The following is a 22731-nucleotide window of genomic DNA, read 5'->3' on the forward strand; positions in this document are numbered from 1 at the left end:
TTAAGGTAATGATTAGCATAGTTTAAAGAAACATGTTTTGTTGGAAACACATATGTATTCCTTATCCATTTCCGCTGGTACAACAAAAGCTTTTGCGGCAAAAATAAATAAGTGACTGAGAACAATTCCCTCATTCTCAACCTTTTTTATTTTCTCAATTGAACTTACCTCTATATACATTAAATTAATAGCATTAAAATAAAAATTAAAATAAAATTAATACAAATTATAAAGTGATATAATTTCATATATTCATTTAAATCAATTATTATAATTTTATATAACTAAAAAAATCTCATAATTAATAATTTATTTAAAATAACTGATTAATAACTTTGAACTTTTACTATAAAAGTTAAAAAAAAAAAAAAAAATTGTAACCGTGGTTATATATATATATATATATATATATATATATATATATATATATATATATATATATAGGGTTAGGTTATTTTGTTTTCACTATCTATTGTGTGCATGTATGACCGATTCTGGACCAATCATTTTAGTTATTTTAAGAAAGTAATTAATGCATATTACATGTTGAAGATATAATAGGTATTAATTATATCTTCAGCATTTAATAAGCATTAATTACTTTCTTAAAATAACTAAAATGATTGGTCCATAATCAATCATACAGGCACATTATATATATATATATATATATATATATATATATATATATATATATATATATATATATATGTTCTCTTTCTTTAAATTCATAGCATCATATACATTTTCCAAGTGATTGCTCAAGTATATGCAATATAATTTCTCCAAACACGAAGACGTAGTCCCTAGCTAGCGTTGTGGTAGTTCCTTGGTTTCAACAATATCTTTGACTCTGTACTTGTACCTGCGTGCTGCGTAGAGGAACAAGCTGAAATTGATGATACTAAGAGCCGTTAGAAGCCAATAGAAGTAATCAAATCTTCCGGTGTTTATGTTCTGGGAGAGCCAGGAAGTCTGTCTTTTCTCTTCATTCCCTGTCAAAGAGTTGATGATGCTGTTCAATATAGTGGCGATAAAGCAGCCCAAACCACCAGCTACAGCAGCATAGGCGGAACCGATGCTTTTCATAGCATCCGGGGCCTCCTCGTACAGAAATTCCAATAATCCCACAACGGAAAATACCTCAGCCAGGCCAATGAGGCAATACTGGATCAACAGCCAGTAAGCACTCAGGCCAGGCATTGGACTCAGAAAACTGCCCTCATACCCTTCTCTTATCGCATAATTCCTTCGGTATCTCTCGAAAAACCCAGCCCAGCCCACAGACACGATCGAGATAGCCAAACCCAGCCCCACTCTCTGAAGCTGAGAAGCCCCACGTGGATGACCCGTGATGTGTCTTGACAGAGGGACAAATATGACGTAGTAAAGAGATAGCAAAAGAAATATACTGAGACCTGGAAAAACGGGCATGCATGTTACTGGAAGTTTAAGACGCCCCATGTGAGTGTTGAGTGTATATGCCTGCTGTACTGATAGGGTCAAGTACTCGGTTAAGATCACACTTAGCATTATGGAACATGTCGGAATTGGGATCAGCTTCAACAGGATTTTTACTTCCTCCACTTGGGTGACAGTGCAAAGGTACCAAGGACTCATATTTGTCCCGTCTTCTTTCAGTCTAAGAGCTGCTTTGTCCAAACATCTACACAAGATTTCTCCTATATATGTTATGGATGGATATCATGTGCACATTTAGAGGGGGGAAAAAAAGATCCTTACCTGAAATCATCTGTATGAGCTATCTTGCCGCTGCCTTTGACGGCAGATCTCTTCCCCTGAAGCTCATATAGTCCAACATATTCGCTACTATTAAATGAAGCATTCCGTTTCCGGAAAGCAGCAACGAGGACTTGAGCAACGCGAGTCAGAGGGCTGCCCCCGGGCAACCGGTGTCGGTATAATGGAGTACCAACAAAGAATACTATGTTGGAGATTGCCATAGCTACAGCCAAAGCACCAAAGGCAAAACCCCATCCAAGTTCCATCTGAATGTAGACTACAGCAGTAAATGCCACAATTGCCCCCATTGTCACAGAGAGGTAGAACAAGTTGAAGAACCTGTCGAGATTGGTATTATAATCTCTGCTCCTCTCGTCAAACTGATCTGCTCCAAAAGAAGAGACACAAGGCCTAATACCAGCTGCTCCAAACCCAGTCACGTAAAGGACTGTATAAAGATAAAACATTTGCCATGGTTTTGCAGGTTCACAGTTTCCTAATAACAGTGAAAGCTGGTTGCACTCATCTTGATTAGGCACCAGCATATTCAACGTGGCGCATAACGTTATTCCTGTTAAACCCTTGAATTGAAAGAAAGAGAAATCACCACAAGATATTTGAATAACATTAAATTCAATATTTGAACAACATTATGCATGCATAGATCTACTCATAACTAGTGTGGATGGGTGTGTGGCGTGTTCTTGTTATACTTATAATTGGGTTTTTAAGATGTCTCACAAGAAGATATATGGTAGTGAAAATAGCAATAGTCCAATATCGACCAAGATAAGCATCAGCCAGAAAACCACCAAGAACAGAGGAAGCCTGTGATATTCCCAAAAAATTGTTGACGGCATTCGCTGAACTAGTGAAAGGCCGATGCATCACATAGAACATAAAGGCTACCATGTTCACCGACAACCCAAAATAAGCCATTCTTTCTGCCATTTCATTCCCTGCAATTGGTATCAGTTAGTCACTGGTGTCTGCTAATCCACGATCAAGAACAGGGAGAAGACAAGTTAGTTGGTTAATAATTTACTTTTTTTTTAATAACCAAGCTTAAGGGCCCGGTAGGCAAAAGTCGTACGTAAATCACCACCTAGGTCTAGAGTAAGTGTAAGTAGTAGTCTTGTTATTTACCAAAAATGAAGAAGGCAGCAAGCCAGCCTCCGGTTTTGGAGAGATCGGTGATAGGCTTCCCATGGATATTCACAGGTGTGGTACCAAGCGTGGTATACCCTCCGGCAAAAGGGGAACGCCTGTTGTCGGATTCAACAAAATACATGCCAAGCTTCTTACTTTTTAATGACTCAGGATTTTCATCCGTACTTACCACCGCAGGCGTTTCAGATAAAACTTCAGGCGACTTGATTTCTCTGATACCCATATCAACAACTAGAGAATTTCAACTTTGACAATTTAGATAAAATTGGCATAAATTCATTAATATGTACTGTATATATAAAATTCCTGATATCTTCTCCCATGGCGGAATCATTAAGTGAAGTGAATGCGGATCGGGACGGTTGGTGAGTAAATATGTCAATCCCCTCGTCGTCATAACTACAGCATGGCATGCGTTGCAAGAGAATGTATTTACGGAAAGCAAACAGTAAAGAAAGAGACATCCAGCTAATCAGTAACTAATAAATGCGGTTTTGGGTGGGGTTTTGAAGGAATTAATGACAAATGGTAATAATAGGCAACAGATGTGATGGGGACAGATAACGCTGCTACCATTAATGCATTATTAATTGACAACTTTTATTAGCCTTCTTCTTCAGTTGTGGGTACACCGTACAATCACCAGCCACCACATTATGACATGTCATTCCTGTCCAAGAAGAAGCCAAAGCGACTCTATAGTGTTGATCTGTAGATTTCCATCGCCCCTTCAAGCAATTTAGTCCATTAAATAAAATTAGATTAGTTTAAATAATTAAGTATAAAAGTGCAAAAATAATCTAAACATGTTTGTACCTTTTGAGGAGCGGGGGTTTCACAGCAAGGTGTGCCGTTTTGAAAGCCGATGCGTGTAAGTGGCAAAGCACGAGAATACATATATTGAAAATCAACATGTGTTTATACCTTTTGCATTTGATACATTTGATTTTCTTGCAACAGAGGCGGTGAAGCTCTTCAACAGGGTCCAACGGGTCATGCACTCTAATGTCATATCTTCTAGATCCACAAACATTGTTTTCAAAAGAATTAGTTTTGTCATTCAGAAAGGGCTAGCGGCGCAGCTTGTTGCCCGTTTGCCTTCCATCAATATGTATTGAACTATATTAAGTGCATAATACTATAAAAAAAATCTAAACGGTTTGTATTTTTTCTTAGATTAAGTCTAATATTCATAAAAATGGTTCTTTTCTCAATGACTAAATTGCTCCTAGTATTTTATTTGTACTTTTTCTATTTAATGTAAAGTTTTACACTCTCTCTATCTCTCTCTATCTCTCTCTCTCTCTCTCTCTCTCTCTCTCTCTCTCTCTCTCTCTCTCTCTCTCTTTGTGTGTGTGTGTAACCGTTATTTTTCTCAGGCGTCTAAGCTCAACAACTCTGCCAACTACATCATCATAAAGGTGAGTATCTCCAGCAAAGCCACCATCCAAGGTAAGTACCTTCCTGCCCCTTACCCTATTATCTTTGACTCTTATTTTATCAGTCTCACGCAGTGCCCCTCCTTTGAGCATCGGTAAACCTTTAAAACCCACAGATCCACCGCCATCCCTTTCCACCAACAAACCTTCCATTGATTTTGTAACAGCTGTGTTTCCTGGTATTTCATTTATGGCTGAAATGTATATAAAAATCTTACAATTTTAGTCCTTACGTTGGGCATATCGAATGGGTACTCTGAGTGTAAACCCTTCAAGAGGGGTGTGGGTTTCTGTTGGATTAGTGTCTAAGTCCATAACTATTTTAGTATGTACTTGACCCGAATTTGAGCATGGTCCTTTTAGGTTGCCTTCACCATAGCAATATGTAGGATGAATTAAGGAGAGAAAGGTTTAATTATGATTTATTAATATATTATGAGAATAATATATTAAAGGAGAAATCATATTGTTTAATTAGTATTAGTCAAGAATTAATTGATAATTAATTTTGTGGCTAAAAGAGATTAATTAAATATAAGGGACTAGACTGCAATTATTGGATAATTGATTTATTAGGCTTAGGAATGCTAAAGGAACAAGGGATGAATGAAATTATGATGGGAGCCCATCATATTTTCGTCCATGGCCTTATCCAGAAGGTTCCATGGGCTGCTTAGAGTTTAAGTTGTCCATTAGGGTTTTGACTGAAACCCTAGCAGCCCACACAAGTATATAAATGACCTCTTAGGCCCCAAAAACGTGGGTAACCGTATCCTTAGGGTTTCTAGACGTTTTTGGGTGCCTCCTCTCTTCTCCTTCTTCATCTAGTTGTTTAGTGGTGTTTGTGACTCCATTAGAGGTGCAGCACTTGAGGCACTAAGCTTTTGAAGCCAATCAAAGTAAGGAATTGATTGTTATTGCAATATAACAATCAAAGGTAATTACTAAACCCTTACTTTAGTTCTTATATGATAGAGCCTAGGGTTTATAGCTTTGGATATTCAATTGCATGTTAATTAGAAAAACTAGATCCAAAAGCTATTAGGGTTTGCATGTACACCATAGGATTGATGTTATGCTCAATACCCATCAGTGGTATCAGAGCCTAGGGCTGTTTGTTAGTGAATTTGATGCTTATTTGATCGAAATTTGAATGAAAATCGAATTTTTTGGGGTTTTTCGAATGAACTCGCCGAGTCAACTGGGTGACTCGCCGAGTCCATAGTGAACTCAACGAGTCAGCGAGTCTAACAGCTATTATTCGCGATTTTCTTCCTGTTTTGGCTGTAGATAATTACCTAAAACGTTTTATATTAATAAAATCCGATTTTTATCAATATTTGGAGTTTATCCTTGCCAAAATTGAAGATAATTGTCAAAATTTAGATAATCTTTTGCTTTTTTAGATAAATATTGATTATTTGTAATTTAGATTTGAATTATCTTGTGAAAAAGTTTCTAATTACTCCCTTTAAGTTTTATAGTTTAAATTTGAACTTAAAAGTTTTTGTTTTGAAATTTAAATAGTTAAACCCAAATGTTTTGAAAGGTTTCAAAACTTGCCCTCAAGTTTTGGAATTTAAAAGTTGATTAAAAGTTTAATTTTGAAATATTAAATTATAAAACCCTAGTAATTTGAAATTTTCAAATCACACCCTTATGGTTTTATAAATTAATTAAAGTGTATAATTAAAAGAGATTTAATAAAAACATAAAGTTTTGGTTTACATTTAAATAAATTAAAAGTATAATTTGCTAAATTAGACCACCTAGTATTTTAAAAGTGTAAAATACACCTTATACTATATATATATATATATATATATATATATATATATATATATATATATATATGTAACATTAAAAGTCTAATATTATATATATATATATATATATATATATATATATATATATATGAGTGAAAATTTAGTCTTTCCGTTAGTAGGCCTTATTCACGAAGCTGGTCTATAAGGGGTGTTTAAGGAAATTGCCTATAAAATGGTGATTGAATGGGTATCCACTCTTACCCACCTCACTCTTGACTAGTGGAGGGTCGTTAGCCGAACGGGTAGGATAGGACAGAAACTTTCCATTATAATTATAATGAAGTACAAAGTAACTAAATGCTTTTACAAATTCTCAAATCATAGTTACTTTAGGCAAAATGTGAAATTGTATGCTAATCCATGGAATTACACTTCGTACCCTTGTTAAACGTTAGTGGAGCGTGTGTGGTTAACCGACACACTAATTTGGGGATGACATTGGTGGCGAAGGGTGGCTCGATGCTTATCATAGATCAATGGAGCGTGTGTGGCTAACTGGCACATTGATTAGGTGATAGTAGCATTGAGTACACCACGTGATTCGTATGGTTATTCACACCTTATTTGTGATCCTCGACATCCCAGTCACAAATAGAAGGGCATAATCGAGATTTAAACATGCCATTGAAAAGTTCAATGAATCTCAAAAGATCTAGGAGTTTCAATTCATTTAAAACTTAAACTTCCTTTTCGTTTTTCATGGTGGAAATTGGTAAATCGTCATTTACCTACCTTCAAATATTCTGCGACTAGATTACAACATCTCTCTTCTAGGTTGTAGAGTATTGTGTTGGATCCTAGACTTGATGTTTCATTTAGGTGTTACATCAAGAATTTTAGTCAACTTAACTTAAATTTTCTCCTGTTTTGTAGATGTCTAGATCTAACAATGGTCTTCCCAAATCCTTTGGAACAAGCTTTCCATATGAAGATGACGTTCCAAGATACGATCAAGGAAATGAGAGTCATGCTTCGCTACCTCCACCTCCTCCAATTGTTCTCCCTGACCCACAAGTTCAAAGGCTTGAAAAGTTCAAGCTCACTCAAGCACTTTTGGCAAGTAAACACGAAGATGGGAAACTTGTGTGTGCACACGTCTTAGAGATGAAGTCACACATTGATAGGTTAAAAATGTTGGGTGTCGAGATTTCAAGTGAGTTGGCTGTTGACTGGGTTCTTCAGTCACTTCCTGAATCATATAGTAAGTTCGTTAGAGAGTACTATATGATGGATCATGATGTGACCCTCATTGATCTCACCTATTTGCTTATAGTTGTTGAATCAGCAATGAGTTGGCGTGTTGGTCAAGCAAATTTGTCTGGTGAATCAAACTCCCAAACTTTAATGGACGTTGGCAACATTGGAAGTCCAGAAAGAACTAAGTTTGTGATTGTCCGATGTGCAGTGCCAAAGGAATCCATTTGCTTTTATTGTCAAAAGAAGGGGCGTTGGAGACGAAGCTGCCCAAACTACCTAAGAGATCTAAGAGATGGGAGAGTCAAGATGTATGACTCTACTTCAGGTAAAATCCATTAACTAACTCTTTTATGTTCCTATTCTAGATTCTTAATACATGATGTGATAAGATTACACTTTGATGTTTTGTAGGATCGAAGAAAAGAGAGGAAGCTTAAGGGAAAAAGTGAGTTGAATCTAATCATGAAGAAATGGATTTCGGTCGCACTACTTGAAGATTAGATTCTTGAGCTACTACTTGGAGTTAGAATAGATTGCTAAGAAATATGTAATAACATATTTTTTCAATTGAATTGCATTGTAAGGACAAATTTTTCCGCAATAAAATGAATTTTGATTTTATCTTATATATTTATTTATCCTTGCAATGGCGTGTATGAAAAATTGATGTTTGAAAGTTTCTAATATTAGCAATAATGGATTTGATTCTTAATTATGTTCTTTGTGGAAATGTCGAGAATTTGCCAAATAGGGAGAGTTTCTCATCGCCCAAGTTTCAATTGGAAAGAAACTTGGAATCATACAACTTGGTTGTGTGATGAATGAGAAACTTATAATTGGAAATTCAAGACTAATTCATTGACAAAGAGTCAATTGAAGGACTAGGAGATCAAGTACACTAGGTTGTGCATTGATTTAGTCCACCACAAGAGTGACAAAGATACTCTTCATGATTTACTAAGGTTTAGTAAATATGATTATACTTATAAGATTAAGTATAATTTTGAGTTGATTGAAAAGGGTTTCAATGAATAACAGAACCAATAAGAAGAATCGAGTAAGCAGAAAGATAAAAGTTTTTCTATTCTAAGAAGAAGGGAAAGTACCTTTTATTGTGTTTTATGATAAAGTCTTAATGATTAAGAACCATATCTCAATTGGTCCTCCAAGTGAGTCTTAGTATGTCTAAGAAGAGGAATCGAGAATTGTGGAAATGGGTAAATCAAGAAGCCAATCATACTTCGTTCCAATATCAAGTCTTAGAGTCATACTCCAAGATTATGACATTGAGTGACAAGTCTTCAGTAGGTTTATAACACTCAACAAATGTGGAATTTGGAAAAGTTTTCTTATTCTTGCACATTTGAAATTGGTAAGTTGTGTTGTCTTGGATAAGACAAAGACCAACTAGGACCAATTATGTGAAGTGTTTTGTCTTGATAAGAACTACACTAACTCTTGAATATTTGTTGTGTCTAGGAAAGTTTCCTGAAAAGAGAATCATATATGTCAAGAGGTCAGTGGGAGTTTTAATGATCTTGAAAAAAGGTTTCAAGAACAAATCAAGAATAAACCTTATTGATCATCACTAGCACACGACTTGAGGTTTACAACCTATTGTGTTGACATTATTTTGTTTCTGTGCCATTCCAATTGAGTTAATTATGTATGTGAGTTCTATGAGTTCTCATTTGAATGCATAAAGACAAAGCGCCTTGATCGATGGAAGGTACATTGATATATAAGGACATGATGCTAAACTTGGAAGACATGGTGGGCACTCGTGTTGCCATAATGCTAGAAATCAAAAAAGTTCAATCCATATGAGTTTGGATTTGTCGCAAACTTTGTTTTGGCAAATTCACATGGATAGGAACACATACACCATAAAATCTAAGTGTCATAAGATTCCCTCCTTCATGAAAATGATTGTGAGGAAATGCTTTCACTATGAGAGATTTTAAGAAGATATCAATTGTGGAAATTGTATTCTCAAATTCGATTATGGTTACAACATCCCTTTCTATAGTTCGAATTGTGAGATTTGGCAATTAGTTTGAACATTTGGAACTTAGTAACATAAGTTCTGAATTGTTTAGACACGCATATGAGCTATCTAAGGCATAAGTGTATAAGTTTGAGAAGCTTAGATAAAGGATTATCGAAGCATCTGGTATTAGAAATATGAACTTTAGAAATTCAATAGGCATTGTTTTCTAGAAATTCAGCTGTTTTCTGAATACATGTCAAAGCTAGTGGGAGCAAAAGTGTTATGCTTATATGATAATAATCATCATGATAGTGGGAGCATAAGTGTTATGCTTGTATGATTATTATGGCAAGTATTGCAAGTTAGCAATATTAATTATAGAAAAAACAAATATTCAATTTGCAAAATTGCATGGTTTGGAAAGTTGTTTTTGCTATAACTAAGGGAGAGAATATTATACTTCGTTTCAAAATCTAAAGCTTAGATTGAGAAATTTTAATATTATTAGTCAAAGGATACATAGTGTGTTCTCAAATTTCGATTATGATTACGGCATCCCTCTTCATAGTTCGAATTGTGAGAACGTAACACATAAAATATTATGGTAGAAGATTGATAAAGTATCATATCTTTATGTAAGACACTATGCATCGTGTCCCATACGCCTCGAGTATAGAATCGATTGCAAATGCTAAAATATTTGACCATTCTAAAATTTTCCAAATATATAGCGCATTAAGAGGGAAAAAGGACTAGAATCGGTTTTGACTAAAATAATTAAACAACTATCCAAGGACGATCCAAAGTTTGCTGAGGATTGGTCGCTTGTGAGTAGTTGGAAGTATGGTATTGGATGGACCATATCGACATGATTATGAATAGATAAGATTCTATTAAGAATGAGTTGTCATGTGGCAAATGTGGAAATGTTTCCATATTGGGAGTTGGATATCGAGAGTCTATGTCTAGATTAGAAACTTTTATGCTAGAAGGATGTTCAAAGGAATGTGCTTTGAATGTGAGACTTCACGTTTGTGGAATTGTTTTGTAAAAATTTCCGATAGAATACTTTGTAATTTCATTGGCCAAGTCTTGGTGACTTTTGTGCTATGACTTTGAGAAAGGGTCGTTGCATAAAATGTTAGAATCTAGCATATTCTAGTAGTGGCAAGAACCTTGTGTTCTAACACTAATAAGGATTGGGAATTGTGAAATGAGCATTATTGGAAAAGTTTTCAATTGATTTATTTCACAAAGTAAGGACCATAGGAAACATAGTGTGCATGCTATGTGCATGGGACAGCTATTGTTGTAATTTGAGTAATAAGTTTATTTTCTGAAACAATAAACGATAAATAATGAGTAATCAATATGGTGGATAAATAGAAGTGTTTTATTTACTCCCACAAGTTTGGGGCCATATAGGATTACGTATTATTGTTGTGTTTTAGTTTGCATGTTTTGATTTCCAAAATAACTGGGTTATTTGAACCTCCACAGTCGGTCATGCGTTGGAAGTAAGTATGAAGGAAGACTGTCATGAAGAGTCTGTAGATTATCTGAATAGTTTAGACATAGCACAAGTTTGCTGCAGGGTTCATGAGTGCTTTGATAAGATTAGAGTATTGGATTAAACCCACACTCACAAGAATCACTTCATGGATTTTATCACGAGTGATTGTGAGTCGATAATATTGTATATTCTTGAAATCGAGACGTGTGAGTTGTTATTTGTTGGTCGGTTGCACATTGATAATAAGTAAACGCACCAGTAACTTGGTGTTATAAAACTTATTGTTGTGTGTGATTCGATCAGTAAATGCAAGCAAGCATTTGAGTCGAAGTTTATCCATTCCTTTTACCCAAAGTGGGATAAAAGCGATATATGTGGGCCGCTCGATGATTTAGTGATGACACCTAAGCTCTTGGCCAAGCCGGGACTAAGTTGATGTGTTCAATTGTAGTCTGTTGTCAGTCGTCATAAATTGGAAGTCGAGAAACAGTATAGAGAGAATGATTGAAATTCATGTCTTTTGTCTATATGATATCTTGAGAATTGAGGAATATATAATCCCTTATCTAAAGGACACACTATCTGATAAGATCAGAGTTGACAACGGCTTTTGAAAGTTACGATTGCTGATCAGGTTCTGAAGTCATACGGAAAATAGTTATTAGACTTATCCAAGTGGGAGACTGTTGGATTAGTGTCTTAACTATTTTGGTATGTACTTGACCCGATTATGAGCATGGTCCTTTTGGGTTGCCTTCACCATAGCAATATGTAGGATGATTTAAGGAGAGAAAGGTTTAAATATGATTTATTAATATATTATGAGAATAATATATTAAAGGAGAAATCATATTGTTTAATTAGTATTAGTCAAGAATTAATTGATAATTAATTTTGTGGCTAAAAGAGATTAATTAAATATAAGGGACTAGACTGCAATTATTGGATAATTGATTTATTAGGCTTAGGAATGCTAAAGGAACAAGGGATGAATGAAATTATGATGGGAGCCCATCATATTTTCGTCCATGGCCTTATCCAGAAGGTTTCATGGGCTGCTTAGAGTTTAAGCTGTCCATTAGGGTTTTGACTGAAACCCTAGCAGCCCACACAAGTATATAAATGACCTCTTAGGCCCCAAAAACATGGGTAACCGTATCCTTAGGGTTTCTAGACGTTTTTGGGTGCCTCCTCTCTTCTCCTTCTTCATCTAGTTGCTTAGTGGTGTTTGTGACTCCATTAGAGGTGCAGTACTTGAGGCACTAAGCTTTTGAAGCCAATCAAAGCAAGGAATTGATTGTTATTGCAATATAACAATCAAAGGTAATTACTAAACCCTTACTTTAGTTCTTATATGATAGAGCCTAGGGTTTATAGCTTTGGATATTCAATTGCATGTTAATTAGAAAAACTAGATCCAAAAGCTATTAGGGTTTGCATGTACACCATAGGATTGATGTTATGCTCAAAATCCATCAGTTTCATCCAATATGTTGGGCGTACTAATGTGTACATTAGGTGTACTCTTTCAAACCCCAAACCCTAAATTTGAGGGTTTAACCCATATTTAAAGGACCTTATATCATCTAAGCCTACGTACATGCTTTGAATCCAAGACTAATAAACTTAGATCTAACATATTATAAACTGAATTAGGGTATATAGAATTACCTTTGATTGTTATATAGCAATAACAATCAATTCCTTGCTTGGATTGGCTTCAAAAGCTTAGTGCCTTAAGTGTTGCACCTCTAATGGAGTCACAAACACCTTATGCAACTTGGATGAAGAGGAGAAGAAAAGAGGCTGCCCAAAAACGACTAGAAAACCTAGAGAGTCAGTTCCACGTTTTGGGGGCCTAAGGGGTCCTTTATATACTTGTGTGGGCTGCTATGGTTTCAGTCAAAACCCTAATGGACAGCTTAAACTCTAAGCAGCCCATGGAACCTTCTGGATAAGGCTATGGACGAAAATATGATGGGCTTCCATCATAATTTCGTTCACCCCTTATTCCTTTAGCATTCCTTAGCCCAATAACTCAATTATCCAATAATTGCAGTCCAGTCCCCTAAATTTAATTAATCTCTTTTAGCCACAAAATTAATTATCAATTAATTCTTGACTAATACTAATTAAACAATATGATTTCTCCTTTAATATATTATTCTCATAATATATTAATAAATCATATTTAAACCTTTCTCTCCTTAAATCATCCTACATATTGCTATGGTGAAGGCAACCCAAAAGGACCATGCTCATAATCGGGTCAAGTACATACCAAAATAGTTATGGACTTAGACACTAATCCAACAGTCTCCCACTTGGATAAGTCTAATAACTATTTTCCGTATGACTTCAGAACCTGATCAGCAATCGTAACTTTCAAAAGCCGCTGTCAGCTCTGATCTTATCAGATAGTGTGTCCTTTAGATAAGGGATTATATATTCCTCCATTCTCAAGATATCATATAGACAAAAGACATGAATTTCAATCATTCTCTCTATACTGTTTCCCGACTTCCAATTTATGACGACTGACAACAGACTACAATTGAACACATCAACTTAGTCCCGACTTGGCCAAGAGCTTAGGTGTCATCACTAAATCATCGAGAGGCCCACATATATCGCTTTTATCCCAATTTGGGTAAAAGGAATGGATAAACTTCGACTCAAATGCTTGCTTGCATTTACTGATCAAATCACACACAACAATAAGTTTTATAACACTAAGTTACTGGTGCGTTTACTTATTATCAATGTGCAACCGACCAACAAATAACAACTCACACGTCTCAGTTTCAAGAATATACAATATTATCGTCTCACAAATCACTCGTGATAAATCCATGAAGTGATCCAAGTGAGCGTGGGTTTAATCCAATACTCTAATCTTATCAAAGCACTCATGAACTCTGCAACAAACTTGTGCTATGTCTAAACCTTTCAGTCAATCTACAGACTCTTCATGACAGTCTTCCTTCATACTTACTTCCAACGTATGACCGACTATGGATGTTTGAATAACCTAGTTATTCTGGGAGTCAAAACATGCAAATTGAAACATAACAATAATGCTTAATCCTATATGGCCCCAAACTTGTGAGAGTAAATAAAACACTTCTATTTATCCACCATATTGATTACTCATTATTTATCATTTAATGTTTCGGATAATCAACTCATTACTTGAATTACAACAACAATTGTCCCATGATCTAAGCATGCACACCTAGTTTCCTATGGTCCATGCTTTGTGAAATAGATCAACTGAAAACTTTTCCAATGATGCTCATTTCACAATTCCTTAATCCTAACTGTTAGTGTAAGAACACAAGGTTCTTGCCACTACTAGACTATGCTAGATTCTAACATTTTATGCAACGATCCTTTTGCAAAATCATAGCACAAAAGTCACCAAGACTTGGCCAATGAAATTACAAAGTACTCTATCAGAAATTGTTACAAGACAATTCCATAGACGTGAAGTCTCACATTCAAAGTACATTCATTTGAACATCCTTCTTGCATAAAAGTTTCTAATCTAGACATAGATTCTCAATATCCAACTCCCAATATGGAAATATTTCCACATTTGCCATATGACAACTCATTCTTAATAGAATCTTATCTATTCATAATAATGTCGATATAGTCCATCCAATACCATACTTCCAACTACCCATAAGCGACCAATCCTCAGCGAACTTTGGATCGTCATTTGATAGTTGTTTAATTATTTTAGTCAAAACTGATTCTAGTCCTTTTTCCCTCTTAATGCGCTAGACATTTGGAAAATTTTAGAATGGTCAAGTATTATAGCATTTGCAATCGATCCTATACCCGAAGCGTATGGGACACGATGCATAATATCTTACATAAAGTTATGATACTTTATCAATCTTCTGCCATAATATTTTATGTGTCACATTCTCACAATTTGAACTATGAAGAGGGATGCCGTAATCATAGTCGAAATTTAAGAACACACTATGTATCCTTTGAATAAATTTATTAAAATTTCTCAATCTAAGCTTTAGATTTTGAAACGAAGTATAATATTCTCTCCCTTAATTATAGCAAAACAACTTTTCAACCCATGCAACTTTGCAAATTGAATCTTGTTTTCTATAATTAATATTGCTAAGTTGCAATACTCGCCATAATAATCATACAAGCATAACATTTATGCACCCACTATCATGATGATTATTATATAAGCATAACACTTATGCTCCCACTAGCTTTGACATGTATTCAGAAAACAAATGAACTTCCAGAAAATAATGCCTATTGAATTTCTGAAATTCATATTTCTAATACCAGACGCTTCGATAAGCCTTTATCTAAGCTTCTTAAACTTATACACCTTTTTCCTTAGATAGCTCATATGTGTGTTTGAACAATTTAGAACTTATGTTACTATGTTCCAAATGTTCAAACTAATTGCCAAATCTCACAATTCGAACTATGGAAAGGGATGCCGTAACCATAATCGAATTTGAGAATACAATTTTCACAATTGATATCTTCTTAAGATCTCTCTTAGTGAAAGCATTTCCTCACAGTCATTTTCATGAAGGAGGGAATCTTATGACACTTAGATTTTATGGTGTATGAGTTCCTATCCATGTGAATTTGCTAAAACCAAGGTTTGTGACAAATCCAAACTCATATGGACTGAACTTTCTTAATCTTGGTTCCTTGCCTTATGGTAACACGAGTGCCCACCATGTCTTCCAAGTAATTTAGTAACTTGTCCTTACATATCAATGTACTTTCCATCGACTAAGGCTCTAGTATGCATTCAAATGAGAACTCATAGAACTCACATACGCAATTAACTCAATTGGAATGGCACAGAAACAAGATCATGTCAGCACGATAGGTTGTAAACCTCAAGTCGTGTGCTAGTGATGATCTATAAGGTTTATTCTTGATTTGTTCTTGAAACCTTTCAAGACCATTAAGACTCCCACTGACTCCTTGACATATAAGATTCTCTTGTCAAGAAACATTTCTTGACAAAGCAAATATTCAAGAGTTAGTGTAGTTCTTATCAAGACAAAACACTTCACATAATTGGTCCTAGTTGGTCTTTGTCTTATCCAAGACAGCACAACTTTCCAATTTCAAATGTACAAGAATAAGAAAACTTTTCCAAATTCCACATTTGATGAGTGTTATAAACCTACTTAAGACTTTCCACTCAATGTCACAATCTTGACTCTAAGACTTAATATTGGAACGAAGTATGATTGACTAAAACCCATCAACAACAAGGTACATATTTCTACTAGTTTTATGTTTTATAGATTCCCCATGCCATGCTAGTTAGGAAATAACCTTGAAAAAGAATTTTGCATGTATATAGAGAAAACATAGATTCAAGGTTATTAGGGTTGCATGTACACTTAAGAAGTTTTAGAATGCTCAAAACCCATCACGAGGTGCTTGCTTTAACCCATAAATGGATTTCTCATGCTTACACACTCTATTAGGGTACTCTGCATTGACAAAACCCTCTGGCTGACTCATGTAAACATCCTCAGCCAACTTTCCATTAAGGAAAGCGGTTTTGACATCCAATTTCCATATTTCATAGTCATGAAATGCCGTTATGGCTAACAGAACCCTAATAGGCTTAATCTTGGCCACTGGAGAAAAGGTCTCGTCATAATCAACTCACGGAGTTTGTGAGAAACCCTTTGCAACCAGTCGTGCCTTATAAGTGTGTACCTTACCATCCATGTCGGTCTTCTTCTTGAAGATCCATTTGCACCCTACAGTCTTACGACCTGGTACATTCTCAACCAAGTTCCAAACTTGATTGTCATACATGGATTGTATCTCGCCGTCCATTGCTTCTTTCCACTTGGCTGACTCGGGACCTGCCATGGCTTCCGCATAACTGTTAGATTCATCCAAACCTATTAGTGTCGGTTGTGCACAAAAGTACCCATTAATTTTAATATTTATAACCTAACAAACTTAGACTATCTATGCACTTATAGGCAGTGTACCTAGTCAGATTACAGTATAGCTTAGGTAAGTCGGGTGTCGATCACAGGGAACGGTGGATTAATTTAATATATTTGATTATAGGTTACAGGTTATACGAAAATAATAAAATGGTTTAATAAATCAATTAACAACTCTCGATAAACTAACAGGAAAGCAAATCTCTTCAGGTACTTTGGTTTAGATAAATTGCACCTTAAAACATAGACAATTGCATACACAAATTCATTTATTCAATGTTCACCGATTCCTAAAATGATTAGATTCGCGTTCACTATAACTAATCCTTTAGCAAACAAGTCAATTCAAACAGTGATCAGTTGATTAAACTAACATGCTTCCTAGTGTTCAGTTCGTATCAAGCAAGACTTGTAAATATAGTTAATCAATGTAGACATTTAATCAACCTCTTGTTGATGGTCATCAAACAAGGCTCACACATTAACTTACTTATTCTCAAATTAATCCTAGTTTCACATTCGTTATTTCTAGTCTTATAATCTCGATGGTCATCAAAAATCATAAGAGACAAGTAAATCAAGCAGATGTTCATACAACTTAATTCACTTAACAATTAACAGAAAATAATCATCATTAACACGTAAGGATCTTTTAACAAGCTTGGCAAGATAAATTAAACACAAATAAACTATTTAATATAGCAATTAGTCTAATAATCAAAGCTTCATTCAATCATAAACACAAAGTAAAAGGTCTTTACACCTAAATCAGAAACTAAATACAGAAAAGTACCACAATAGAATGCTAAACATGGTCACGTCAGCAAACCATATGATAATCAACATGTATCCGCTCTCCAATCCTTCCGATTTCCGCTTCCGTTAGCTTAACGGCCTTCCGGCCGCCTTCTAGACCCTCAAAACGGCTTAACAGAAGTTAATTGTCGACTAAATTAGGTTAGAAGTCGAATCCTCCTCTCTGGTTAGCTATAAATCGACATTTATAATCTTTGTGGCCGACCTAAGTACGTTGGGCGTACTTAGGATTACGCAGCGCGTACTCAAGATAATCACGCGATCAAGTATATCTGTTGCAAGCAGGTACGCGGGGCGTACTCTTAAGGTACGCGGGGCGTAACCGCTACCTCAGCACCATTTTGTTTCTTTTAGCTTCTAAGCCCGGTTTCCGCTTCAGTCTTTTCTTTTGTGCTTTATTGACAACAAATAGCTGCAAAACATAATTCAAAGCATTATGAGTACTTTTTAGTTCTAAAATAGAATAAATAAGGCCAAAATATTAAGATAAAGTGTATAAAAATATATATAAAAATACACATATCAAAATACCCCACACTTAGCCTTTGCTTGCCCCCAAGCAAATTCACTTTTAGTTTACCAATATCGCACTAAACAATCCATTTAAAACTCAGCCATTATGCCAAGACCTCAACGCGTACATTTGTGTCTAATATTTTCCTAAAGTACCCCCCCATATTTTAAATACTCACAATCTTCATAAACACTCGCCCACTTTTTCCGAACAATGCTCATTTTATGCAACCCTCCGAATCCATCCGCAGAAAACCTCCTAACCTCAAGGTATTTTTAGTTGAGCAACCTAAGCATACATATTCTAGAAAATTACAACTTTCCGATACCACTATGGAGCTTTATTTGAATTCTTCATTTCTTTGGCATTTTGATCTTTGATTTCTTTGAATTCAACACCTTATTTGAATTGATTTCTGGTATCTTCAACTTTTTGAATTTCTTCAGAATTTTGATCTTTTGATCTTTACTTTATTTGCTCCAAAATTCTTCAAACTTTTTTCGTAATTTTTCTTTTCTCTTTTTTTTTAACATGTAACTAACTTTTTTTTCACTCGAATCCCTACATGCTTAAGCAGAGGCGCTCAACCTCAACCTTTATTGGTTAATGATAATAATTTTCCTGGATACATTTCAGGTTTAGGCTGCTAAACATATTGCATCCCTCAAACCAAGCGGGGTTGTGTTTTTGTTCCATGATTTCACTAAAATAAGGGAGGCCACAAATGCACTATAACGTGTATTGGCTCAACTAAACATTTGAGTTCTCATCGGATCATTTCATACAATATTAGCAGAATTTAAATTATCACTAGATTTTTTTTAAACTATTATTTCAAGTTTTAAAATTTTTAAATTTTTAAATTTTCCAAATTCTAGCAATTTCATTTTTCTCTTAATTTTAATTTACTTTTACCGATCCCCTACCCCACACTTATTTCATACAATGCCCTCATTGTATGCTAAAACAAATTAAGAACATAAAAAGGGAGAAAAAGGAACAGACTCCCCTGGGTAGCTGTGGCGAGATCGAATGGGGCTGCTACAAGTTGCTTCAAATATCGTCGAAAGACTGAAAACTGGAACTGCTGCCTCTGAATTTGCCGAAAAATAGAATCAAGACCGCCATCTTCAAAAATGTGGTGCAAAATATTGCAAATAAATGCAAAGTATAGTAACCATGACGTGGGAAAGTGTCGACCACGTCGTCTCGTCAAGAATGACATCCTCTACTCGCGATGAAAAATCCCCCATAACATAGGAAAGTGTCAACCATGTCGTGGCAGCCGGGACGATACTTCTTCCTCGCGTCGAAATAAAATTCTATAGTATGGGAACTGCTCATCCATATTATAAGAGTCAAAACATCGTAATAATGCCAATCTTCAAAACGATCGCTCACGAAATAAATATGCACCCCACACTTATGACAAATCGTGGGTCTCGACTATAATCTTCAACTCTCATACCGCTCTCTCTAGCAACAGTCGGACCTAGCTGCTGAACTTACTGCCAGCTTCCTAAGGGCGAAAAATTCTGCAGAAATCTAAACAACCAAAGAGCATCAACATGAAAAACAAACTAAATCAAAGTTTAATTACATACCAAATACTAAAAACTAAACTAAACTAAAAATAACACAAAACAAATAAAACAAAATAAAAAAAAGGATCACTCGTCATCTCCATCATCATGTGGCTGTGTCCCAGAAGTACCGGCCCCATCAAATCGTGACTGGAATGGTGGTGGAAAGGGAACCGAATACTGAAACCCCTGATGGGCAAAGAATGCGTTCAACGCATTCCCATACCACTGCTGTTGCATGTCCACATGTGCAACATACTCGCTAAGACGATCAATGCCCTGAGCCAGATAGCGCATATCAATCTCCCGCTCAGGTCCCTGCTGCGCTCCTCGAGGAGCAGGTCGACGCCGCTGGACCCGTCTCGGCTGTGGCTCGGCAGCACCCTCCTCATCTGCCTCATCATCTGCTCGAACTCTCAAAGCACCATCACCACCCCGCTCTAATACGCGCATCGACTCCAATAGCTGAAGACTCATCGGCCTCATGTCGTGAAACACCATCGATCTCGTGATCTCACGTGTCATCAACTGGTATGATCGAGCTAACCGTGTGATAAAATGCCCTCCGCATATCGGGCTATCTCCCCTAAGTCCCCTGGCCCTCCGTCCCAAGTATGCAGCTAAAGCAACTGGAAGGTTCAGGTGCCTCCCTGGAGTAACTAGTGCCCATAGGAAATACAGGTCTGTCGAAGGCACTCTCTCACTATTCTTGTGATGCGTGAGAGACATAGAAATCAACCGGTGCAACATTCGGTATGTAGTGGACCGAATCATCCCCCCTCGAGCGGTAGATGGTGTATAAACTCCACCCGTAATCTCGGCCCAAAATGTGTTCTCATTATAGTCCGCTGGCCGTTCCGTGAGACAGTCAGTAAGGAATGCCGGGAAGTGGACACTCCTTGTCTCGTCGGCTGTGTAAATACCCACCCGAGTCGCGAGCTCTATCACGCTGCATTCCCGGCTCACTCCTCCCAGTCTGAAAGCAAAGGCTGTCCTGTCATTGAGTGGCTTCCTAGGATCATAGGAAACTGTAGCGTAGAACTCCAGCAAAAACTCCCGATACACAGGCTCCTGGATCCTGAACAAACGTGCCCATCCCTGACACACAAACAATTCCACACCACTCGCGTCCGAGTGTGTAAATTGCAAAAACTCCTGGATCAATGCAGCGAGTCCAGTCCTGGTAGCCAACTCCCAGTCGAATGAGGGTGCAATGTCAATCTCCTTTGTGAGAAGCAAGCTCAAGTTGGTGACATAACGCGCTCTGGTAGCATCGTTCAGCGTTTGCGGAAATTGTAAAAAGCGATGATCGGTCACATCCTCGGGAGGGTTGGTTCTTTGTGCCCTTCGAGCCATAATCTGCACACATTAACACAAAACACAAAACCAACAAAATATGGCAGCATTAATAGAATTTTAAACCAAAAAAAAAATGGAGCTGGATAGGGCATTACGCTGGGCGTATGTCCAGCGTACGCTGGGCGTACATCCAGGTGCACGATTCTGTGTTGGTTCCTTTTACTTGTGCAGAAATCATAACCCACATTCAAAATAAACACAGCAGGTCATGCATGGCATATCTAAATTTTTAGCTTGCGTGGTCCAAAGGCATAAAAAAAAACGGAACTACCCAAATAATAAACCATCGTTCCTTATCCATTCAAGATTAGCAAACAATTTACAAGGAAACTTCATATGGGCAGTTAATCGGAGTTTCCAGGACATACGCTTGGCGTACGTCCCCAAGCTTCAATCGATGGGTGTGGGACGGGATTAAGATGAAATTAGGTCCAAGGGTTTAGTGTATTAACCGAAATCGGTGCATTCAAGCCATAACCAAACACGAATGTGTGAAATCGACCCCTAATTCGAAAAATACACGAACCCTAGATTTCGAACAAAGGCACAATGCAGCTTATTTTATCGATTTAAACACAAATCAAAGCCATTGAGTAACCGAAAAACTTACCCGTGTGTCGAATTTTACAAGAAAAGAAGCACAATCGAAAATGTTGAGGAGAGCTCGGCCGTCACAGTGTATGCGCGAGAGTAGAAGAGGGAAAAGAATAACGAAGAAGTCAAAGGGTCAAAAGATATACTTACCTGGTCGCTTTACGCGGTGCGTAACACAAGGGTACGCGGGGCGTAACCCCATCCCCCTGAAATGTTCATTCGCGATTCGGGGCTCATTACGCATGGCGTAATATAACTTACGCGGGGCGTAAGTTTAATTGAAAATTTCCTTTTTCTTTAATTTAACTTCCTTTTCTTTTTAATTATTTAATCTAGGGGACTTAAAACTTATTTATTTTTTCCTTTTTAATTTCTTAAGCTAATGATGACTTCACGATGAGTGATAAAAAAAATTGAGATGTCATAATCACTTATCTTTGTCAAGATCAAACAACAATGGTTGATCAAAAACCTTTGCATGCAAGAATTGGTTTGCGAAAACACCCACTTTCGGGACCCGTTATAATATTTCCTTTGTTTTCCTTGCACCATTAACTAGAAGCGGAACAAGAAGTGACCTAACTAGTCAAGAACAGCAAGAGCTCGGTCTTCCACTTAACCACCACAATACGCCTTGCTATACTACGCCTCATGGATTGAGTTGGACAAATCAACAAAGTAGTAGGCTAAGCAGGTCAAGAATTCCCTAATCGCTTTCATTCTCGAAACCCATGCAGAAAGTAAAGTCAAGCAATGTGTACAATCCCAAATTCCTGCAAAATAAAAACAAGAACCTTCCCGACAAGTGAAATGATATCATCGAAAATCAAACTAAAAATAAAAGCTAAAAATAAAAACTAACTAAAAACAAATAACGAATAATCAAATAAAATAAATTAATGACAAGCCGCTCCCCGGCAACGGCGCCAAAACTTGTTGTGCACAAAAGTACCCATTAATTTTAATATTTATAACCTAACAAACTTAGACTATCTATGCACTT

General features: G+C 36.4%; 1 protein-coding gene across 1 annotated transcript; it reads right to left on the reverse strand.

Moving 5' to 3' along the window:
- Nucleotides 1-700: 700 nt before the first annotated feature.
- Nucleotides 701-3246, reverse strand: LOC145100851 (Major facilitator superfamily protein). The gene is made up of 4 exons (XM_079037968.1): nucleotides 2890-3246; nucleotides 2485-2702; nucleotides 1744-2324; nucleotides 701-1666 (listed from the first exon to the last, which is right to left on the reverse strand). The coding sequence occupies exons 1-4, from the start codon at nucleotides 3134-3136 to the stop codon at nucleotides 811-813; spliced, it is 1902 nt and encodes a 633-aa protein (XP_078894094.1). The 5' UTR covers nucleotides 3137-3246; the 3' UTR covers nucleotides 701-810.
- Between the last annotated feature and the right edge of the window lie 19485 nt (nucleotides 3247-22731).

Source organism: Lactuca serriola, chromosome 4 (genome assembly GCF_051521515.1).
Source record: "Lactuca serriola cultivar US96UC23 chromosome 4, Lser_US96UC23_V15, whole genome shotgun sequence".
NCBI classification, from domain to species: domain Eukaryota; kingdom Viridiplantae; phylum Streptophyta; class Magnoliopsida; order Asterales; family Asteraceae; genus Lactuca; species Lactuca serriola.